Source organism: Phragmites australis, chromosome 11 (genome assembly GCF_958298935.1).
Source record: "Phragmites australis chromosome 11, lpPhrAust1.1, whole genome shotgun sequence".
Lineage (NCBI taxonomy): Eukaryota > Viridiplantae > Streptophyta > Magnoliopsida > Poales > Poaceae > Phragmites > Phragmites australis.
The window spans coordinates 30,649,372-30,658,448 of NC_084931.1; the positions used below are offsets into that span (position 1 = coordinate 30,649,372).

A 9,077-nucleotide genomic window follows, 5' to 3' on the forward strand; every position below is an offset into this window, starting at 1 on the left:
CAATTTTGAATCAAAATTTATGGTGACAACAAATTACATTGAAGCTAGCCATACTATTAACATGTGTCACTTTATTAATTTTCTATATTTTCAACCACAAAGGTAAAATATGAATCTTCAATCTTTGTATCTCCAGCCTTCGCTACATATTGTGTGAGTGTCTCTGTGATGCAAGAGTATATATGCATTAGTTGTACTGATTTCTAAATAAAAGTAGAGTATGAATCAGCGTCCCTAATCTACAGTTCTGGTATCAAAATTGACTGTGGGTCCTCTGATTAGAGGATTTATTTTTGGGAATCCCTATTTCGCGGTCGGCCTCTGCCGCGCGAGCTCGGGGTCACTCTCGCTGGTTGCTACGTGCCCTCCTCCCGCCAAATGCTGGTGAACCAGCATGTATGAGTCTCCTAATCTCCCAAACCTTTCAAATTGAGAGTGGAAAAGTTTCAATTCACAGCTTAAAAACTTATGATTCTTGAGGGAAAACTTTTGAGTGGAGGCCAGGAGCTTTCAAAACTTTCGATTCAAGGATAGGAACTCTCGGTTCAGGTCAAAATACTCCGATTGAGGTATCGTTTCTTAGGAAAAAAAATCTTTTGATTCGAGTTAAGGAGCTTCAAATTTGTGAGAAAAACTTTTGATCGGTGCCCAAAACCTTTCTATTTAAGAACAAGAACTTCCGAATCAGGTCGAAATACTTCCGATCAAACCAAATCCCCCCAAAAACCTTTCGACTCATGGAGCTTCACTGAAACAAACCACGGTCCTTGAGGAAGAAAGAAATAGGAATACAAAACAAAAATCAAGGGCTCGCCGGTGCTCGTGTGACGCAAAGCTCGCCGGGGCTCCCCAAGGCGATGCCGTGCTTGTTCCGAACGGCGGCGCGGCGTCTCGAGCCGAAGCCAGCGTGTCGAATGGGAGAGACGGCGAAGAGATGCGGAGGAAAAGGTGTGGACGTGGCTGTTCCACGCGTCATGCGGCAGGCTGCCGTCCGAGGTAGTCGGGGGATATAGCCCTATGCTGCCACGCGTCACGAGGAGGAGCGAGGCTGCGAGATGGACTTCTAGCGGGTGACCTCAAAACAAGTTTTTTGCATTTATTTTTTTTTACTGTACAGATGTACCATCGATGCGGGGTCGGGATAGTTCAGTTGGGACAGCGCCAGGCTCAAGATCTAAAGGCCTCGTGTTCATCCATACTCAACACATTATTTTTCGCATTCTTATATTTTTTATATAGAGAATTTAGTAGTCTGAATGAGGCGATGGTAGCCAATGAGATTTAAGGTTCGGGAAAAGAGTTTTCAGGATTGTTGATATGATTTCCAAGCTCAGAAGAATGTCTGAGGAAGCAGTCCGACCCGATAGAGGATGGCCAATGTAGGGTGACGGTGCCTCGCGTGATAAGGTAGCGCGATGAAAGCGGGGATCATGAGAGCGAGGGAGTCATCCGGAGGTTAAAAGACAGCTTTTCACTAAACCGATCAATATCAGGATAGCATGCAGCTAGCCAGTTTCCATGCCAACGCATGCTAGAACAAAAATCACAATCCTGAACCCCTGTCCCCAACCAAGTTACCAGTGCCGGCAGTGCATGAGATAGCAATACTGATATGATATGGTGTGGTTGAACCGGAAAAGCACAATAATTCCCAGCAAAGTAGGAATTACCCGGCAACAAATAAGCAGTATACCGATGTACAATATGCACCAGTCTTGACACACGTCAGAACATTTGGCACACAAATGGGCATTTCATGATGTTCGATCTGCCTAATCAAAAGATAAAACGAGATCAGGGCATTTTTTTGCCACTTAAATGTTTCAAATTTCTAGAGTCAAACGTACATCGGCCCTACAGCTACCCCATGATTTTTCACATTTCTTGAATTACAATGCACTTGCAAGATACAAACGAGCATCCGAACGGTGCTCTACTATTGCCATCTCTTAGAGCCTCTCGCTGACGAGCCTCCTGTAAACTGGTTTGTTGGAGCTTTGGTATGACCTGATCAATCAATAATTCAATATCATTCTCATTAGAATAGCCACATTATAATCCCATAGTATAACTTTTTTTGTGTGTTCTAGTGTGAGTCAATATATTTATCATTAGTATCACCACACATCATTCCTACATGTGCAAGTAGCATGAGTGCGTGGTAGTTTTCTAAATTTTGAATGTTCAATTGTCACAAAAAAATTTAGCAACTATTGTAACAACAGCCTATTATGTCAAAAAGTTGCATGCCTAGCAGCCTAGGTGGTTTACAATACATACTCGGAGTCTGCAAGACAGCATCCCTTGGTTTTGATCTGGACGGCTGCCCATTCTTTGTGAGAGAAAATCTGGTTATTCTTGATGGAACTCTATGCCTGTAATTGTTTATCTTTACCAAATAAGTAATCATACTTGCCAAAAGATGCAAAGCACTCATTATGATGAACAAAATCATAAAATGAAAAAAGCACAATTGACACCGAAATGAAGGTTTGCTAGAGGTGATTAAGCAAGTTGAAATGGCGTACATCCGTTCCGTTGTCATCTCAGCAGTTCTGTCTGAGTTGGAATACTCAGCTTCTCCCGCTGATAAACCATCGTCAGATGCGTTATCTTCATATTCTGCTTCATCCAAGCCCACATGTGTAGTGTCAGTGGGCGAATTATGATCATGATCTCCATTCACCTCGGCATAACTCTGCGGATCTGATAGAACTCTGTCAGTAGACTTAAGTATTCTTTCACCCAATAATAGTTGGCTCGGTTGGTTTATTGTGTTCATCAAGAAGCCAGCCCCATTTCTATCAAACGATAAATTTGTAGATTTAACTTTGTCTTTGATGAGTTGGAGCTGCTCAATTTCCGTATCTTTGCGTGAAATCGTATCTTTCAAAGATGCAACCTGGATAAAATATGTCAAATGTTGCTTTTACAAATTGAGATGTCAAAACATTCATAGTAAAAGATGGAACTGTCATCAGTAGCATGTATTATTAAAAATTTACATCACTATCAACATACAAGGTTTTCTAGATACCTAAAACGACATAAAGTTTGGAATTATAAAAGGCACAACGAAGGTTCAGACATTGATATTTTCCCCTTTCTTGTTTCCTTGTTATAATTGATCCAAAAGTATATTTGCAGCAGGCTTCTGTGACCTATTTCCCAAAACAACCCCTGAAGGACTGATGGTACTGGTTTCTGACTCCTTACGGTTTGTGGCAATTCTTAGGGGTAACTGGGAAAATAGTATTGAACAAATACTAGACACAATCACACAAACCTATAGAAAACTTAGCTAGCAAGAGCTTGGAACGAGTCTACTATTCTTTTAACAAAAACTGAAGGATTCCTAGTCATGCTGATTCTACCACATTTTCTGCACAAATATTGTGAAGAGCAGTATTAGCATCAATTGAACATGCAAAAAACTAATCAGAATAAGCTAATGTAGTCCATAGATTTTGAGTAACTAACTAAATGCAATCAACACAACCACTAGAGTTCTGAAATCGAGTCCTAAGCTGGGATAAGTGATCGTAGAATGCAAACGTACTTTGGAAGTTGAGCTTTGCTAAATACTAACATTACATTTATATAAAGGCCTGCCTTTTTTTTTTGACACGCGACTTATTTTAGGACTAAAAATAGCTCAGTAAGCATGCAAAAGGAAAACAAACAAACTCCAGTTAAATGACAAGTCAGAAGGATGCTGAAGTATAAGAACCTGTTCTAACAGCTCTTTTATATCTTTTCCCTCTTTGTTACTTCTCGCAGCACCTAACTCTACTCCAGACACCCTTTCAGCAAACTTTAAAGTGCTTATAGTTTCTGAATACGACTCAACATCAGGATTTATTTGAACAAACATTAGTGTCTTTGCTTGTCCACCTGCAAGAAAAAAAAATAGAGAAATACTGAAAAGAGTCACATAATCAACTTCATATCCATGATTTACTACTAGTAAGTATATATGTGATTACCTAAAGAACTTTGAAGAACTTGTGTTAGCTTGCTGTTTCTGTATGGCACATGGGCATTTTTCTGTGCCAAAGCAAAAATCACATCACCTAAAGCAGAGAGTGATCTGTTGATGTGTTGAGCCTCTTTTAATCTATCCCCAGTTGCTTCAGACCGCTCAACCCTTTCACTTCCAGCAAGATCAATGAGATGTAAACAGCCCCTAGAGGTGGATCCGTTCTTCAAATCCACCCCCCGAACATGTACAGTCAAAATGCTGCATGGAATAAATACTTTTAAAATAAGCTGAAATGCTTAAATACATGTACAAAAACTTCAGTTATCAGTTCGCTCAACCTGTGGGATCGGCTACTCCTTTCATTGAGAGCGGTTGAACCAACTGCTCTATTTGCTTGTCCAATTTCCATCAAGTCTAATACATCTGATGTTGATTTAACTTGATGCAAGCTTGCATCTGGGACAACAAGCCCATTAGGCTGAGAAGTGTTCCAAATTCCGAGTGTTTCTTTATGTTAAGGAAAATATCATTGATATTTTCGACTTAACAATAACATCACATTTTTACACAAGTCTATTTTGATTGAAAAGCACACAAGAAATGTAATGGAAAAGACTATAGTGACAGTTGAAAAAAGGATATCGTTTCTGTGCAATATTATTGGACAAAAGATCACGCACTTGTTCATTGTATATCTCAACCATTTGTACTCCCACCTCATAGGAGAAGGCGTTTCTCCTACTTAGTGAAATATCAAACAAATCATTCAAAGCTCGATAATTGACACCCCAATCTTGCTTCGATGTGCTAGGTCCACTCTAAAGAACAAAAAACATAGATAGCAAAGAAACAAAGATTATAATCAATAGTATTACTATTATAGAATAATTTAATCACAACATCCAAATTAGTTAATAGTTTTAAAAAAGATCCACGTTAGTTTGTACCATAGTGTAAGTTTTGCCAGAACCTGTCTGGCCGTATGCAAAAATACACACATTGAATCCATCGAGAACTGATCGAATCAAAGGTTGTATGTCTGAGAAAACCTCAGCTGTGAAATGAAAGAGAACAATCAAACTACAATGCTATTACTGTGAAACTAGACTATCAACAAGTTTTAAATTTGATAAAAACATACCTTGAGAAGACATTGGACTAAACACTTTGTTAAACTTGAACATCCGGTGTCCATCTTTTCCTTGCTTAAATGGATTTGAAATAAGAAGCTCACCATTTTCACCAATGTAGTCAACTGTGGTAGATTTTTTGTCTTGACCCGGAAGAAATGGTCTTACACGACAATATACCCTTATATTGCCTGAAAAGAAAAAAAGATTGATATAAAATAGTCACATCTAAAGCTGTGAGCTAACGTTATAGAGAATGTTTTGAGAAACAAAATACCTTTTAATTCTTGCACTTCATTGAACAACTTCTGGTTCTCGGCCAGAACTTTGTGATAATTTTCAGCAGCATCAAACAAACATTTCAAACCAGATCCTACACAAGTTTAAGCTTAAATTGACTATCAACCATTAAAGTAAATTGAGCTTTTATACAACACAAAGCAATAAACACGTACCTAAATTTGACATTTCATCTCTCCACTTCATTTGAAGGGTATAGATATCATTCTTTACTGATCGTGATGTTATCCTTATGTCCTATAATTTTTAGGTACTACCATGTAAATAAAATAACAGGACACAAATAAATTTAAAATGACTATAATAAACAAACCTTGACATGCAGTTGTTGATTATCCATGTAACTCTGAAAAATGTTCTCCTTCTTGTTCCACAATTGTGATTTTAACTCGGAGACAGACTCAACTTCTTCAATTTTCTTGTTTGATTGCAGTAAAAGATACTCAACTTCCTTAACTTTGTTAGTTAGCTGTTCCTCCATTTGCTTTGCCTTTCTTTCAATTTTCTCAAGCTGTTGTTCGTGCATTCTGCTCATATCTTCCATTTGATTCTTGAGGCTTGTTATAATGTTTTCGGAATGCTCTTTCTCTTTCATTAATCGAACAACATCTTGTTCACCAAGTTTTCTTCTCTCTTCAATTTTTGAATTATCATCCTATAAGAAAAAAGACACACGACAGTATGTTACTCCTAGCTAACATAACTTCTACTAACAATATAAGTGGTAAAAGAATGATGTTTACTGAGTCGTCCTTTTTATCGTGATCAGATGTTATGTTTTTTATGTTTTTACATTTCACTGATATAACAGTATAACTTAAGCATACAAAATGTAGTAAGTAAAGAACAAAGAGGAAAGTTCCAAAAATTTACGATGGGTCAAACCTTGATTATCCGAAGTCTGTTTATTGCCATCTGAAAGGGGGGGGGGGGGGACATATGTCAATATTATAAGAGGAGAAGGAAGCGTTTGAATAATCATAATTTTGTCTAATCATCAGGGAAATGAATCATTACCTGGTTTTCTTCATTTGTGCCATTTACTAATATTTCAAGTGCTTTAATTTTTGAACGGTACTTCTCTTCTCTTGTCTTGATGATAATATTTTGCTGCAGAAAGGGATAATCTAATTCAGGGCTAGTATTAATATGCCAAAAAAAGAAAATACATGTTTTAGAAGATTTCTTACACTTCTTATGTGCTCTGCTTGCATACAGAGACGACACTCAATCTCTTGAACGACTTTCCTCAGTAAGTAAACTACACGCTGTGGGGAGGAGGTTAAAGTTAAGCATTATTGTAAACAATCATCAATAGAAAGGAGTGGGGGACTGTAGTTCAAAATAAAGGCATACATGTGGTATTTCTCCCTTTTTCCTCTCTATGCTTTCATCCAAAATGCCATTAACAACACTAACAAGTGACTGAGTTGGTGCCTTCTGTGAGAATACTATTATTGTTAGGACAGGGAGACCAAATAACAGGGTAGCACAATGCAGCAATTTTGAGCAGTAGCCTTGAAGAACTTACATCTAAGCTGTTAGAATGCATCATCTCTGAAATCTTGCCAGCTGGAAGATCAGAATAGGATCCACGTTTTAATTGGAAAACTTCTCGAAACTTTTGTCCTGCAGGATATGTAACAATATACCACAGAATTGAAGGATATGGAAGCAGCAGCCCAACATAATGTGTGGCACTTGATACAAAGCGCAACATGTTATTGTGGATATAAAGCTTGGAAATGATATTAAATTAATACTGATAATTGTTTTTGCACAAACAATTTAAGATGTAACCTCACTTTGAATATTACTTTTCCAGATAATTCACGAAAATTATGTCTTAAAACAATATTTGCATACCAGAAAAGACAGATGTTTTATGCTGGGACTTGGGATGTGGCATACCATGTCTTCTGCCCTCTCCAGGGGATCTTTTCCCTTGTGCTGCACCAGGAACTTGAGGCCTGTCCATTTCCGGAACTCCCCATTGTTTTCTTACAGGAGTCTTGTCAACATCCAGTGGAGTACCATCACCTAATCGAGGATCCACGCTGTCCCTCAGAACCAAGAGACATTCCACTACAGAAGACATTGATCCCTGTAATCATCAAGTGTATGTGAGTTAACAGAATGTGTCAACCAGGAATATAGAAAATAGTATGTCACATCTTAGATTCACAAATAGATAAACTGGGGAATTTTACTCCAAATTTCCATTGCTTGCAAGTCTCGGAAACATTAAAATATTTGAATGCCATGACATGTTACGAGTTTACAACTATGTTGTGACCTATGAAGCTACAACCGATCTTTTTTGTAGTCTTGCTTCTTGAAAGCGGTCAGAAAAGTACAAAAACCAGAACTAACACCATGTCTTGTATCATGGAGCCAAAGCTTTTTGTTATCGCTGCAGTTCAGTCATAGCTACACATTGACATGATATCAAGATAAATCGCCTCTAGAAACACACTCTATACTTCTACTTATCTGTGCATAGCTGACTAGAAACATGTCAGAAGTACAAAAGTATGACCAACAATGTTAATCACCTTAGTATGAAGTACTGCAACAAGAATAGCATTCGTGCAATAAGAAATGAGCTTCAACAGTTATGGCAATTCAAAGCTCCTGCATGCATACCAACTACTTTGTGTGACGAGAACCCTCACCTCATCGAGATCCTTCACACTGAAACCTGGCAGCCCCATATCAGCAAGCACTGAGAGGAACTTCTTCACACTGCCCGACCTCTGATCCGACGATGCATAACTGCCCCACGACCCCTGAACAAAAAACGCAAGCACTCAAAGCACAAACATCATCTCCGCAGCTCAACAATAATAATAAAAAACATATTATCCTAGTACAAAAGGCTCACCTCAAGAACACCGGGGATGAGTGTGCTCACAATATGGCACAGGACCGTGCCGTCACTGAGCAGCTCTCGCAGCTCTTCATCGGACGAATCCGATGGCAAACTAAATTCCGGGAGTAAGGCATTGAGCCATTCAACCACCTCCGCACGCCGATTAGCTACAAAGGTTTTTACAACACCTTGTGAAATAATTAAGATAAAAATGACACACACTCCGAGTTCAACAGCCGCAAACTAGAATCTCAGAGCAAACAAAAGCATAACAGCAACGGCCTCGCACACTGATCTACTTAAGTAAATCTATTACTACCAGAGAAAAATCAAACATCGAGATCCAAACGATGAGACCCCCGAGCTAAAATTCAACTCTATAAACAGAAAACAAGAGCTTACAATCAGTCGGTTGCCTTAGCTCACCAATTGACAGCACAATCGCCCCAAAATCACGAGAGTTCTCTCTAACCCAAATATTGAGCTCCTAGGCTCGAATTTAACAACCCAATAGCACCCAGGTCAGTCGCCTCACCTGCGTGGATCCCCTCGACCTCGCCGTCCACGCTCCCCATTCCTCGCCGCCGGTGGCCCCGGCCCAGATCGAGTCTGCCGCCGGCGGGATTGGGCGGATTTGAGCTCCGGTCGAGGGCGAATCGGAGGGTTTCGGGGCAATGCGGCGCGGGGTTTTGCCTCTCCCCACGGGCGCCGGGCGCTTTGGGCTCTGTGCTCTTTGTTTCGTTTCGGAATGGTTCGTTGTTTTCTCGCGTAGGTCGGGGTCGGGGGATTTCGA

The 9,077-nt window shown here is 39.5% G+C and overlaps 1 protein-coding gene across 4 annotated transcripts; it reads right to left on the reverse strand.

The window, feature by feature from the left end:
• Window positions 1–1,632: 1,632 nt before the first annotated feature.
• Window positions 1,633–9,077, reverse strand: LOC133885548 (kinesin-like protein KIN-14K). 4 transcript variants are annotated; one of them, XM_062325275.1, is made up of 22 exons: window positions 8,820–9,075; window positions 8,297–8,451; window positions 8,088–8,201; window positions 7,324–7,516; window positions 6,944–7,041; window positions 6,769–6,852; window positions 6,603–6,680; window positions 6,430–6,522; window positions 6,298–6,327; window positions 5,726–6,067; window positions 5,568–5,649; window positions 5,390–5,485; window positions 5,124–5,303; window positions 4,930–5,036; window positions 4,624–4,800; window positions 4,321–4,484; window positions 3,987–4,240; window positions 3,731–3,894; window positions 2,529–2,902; window positions 2,281–2,375; window positions 1,901–2,007; window positions 1,633–1,768 (listed from the first exon to the last, which is right to left on the reverse strand). In XM_062325275.1, exons 1-21 carry the CDS (start codon window positions 8,857–8,859, stop codon window positions 1,937–1,939), a joined length of 2,991 nt encoding a protein of 996 aa, XP_062181259.1. In that variant the 5' UTR covers window positions 8,860–9,075; the 3' UTR covers window positions 1,633–1,768; window positions 1,901–1,936. The 4 variants fall into 4 exon arrangements, with proteins under 4 accessions (XP_062181259.1, XP_062181260.1, XP_062181258.1 ...); XM_062325276.1 differs by lacking the exon at window positions 1,633–1,768 and having other exon boundaries at window positions 1,774–2,007; window positions 6,769–6,849; window positions 8,820–9,076; XM_062325274.1 differs by lacking the exon at window positions 1,633–1,768 and having other exon boundaries at window positions 1,774–2,007.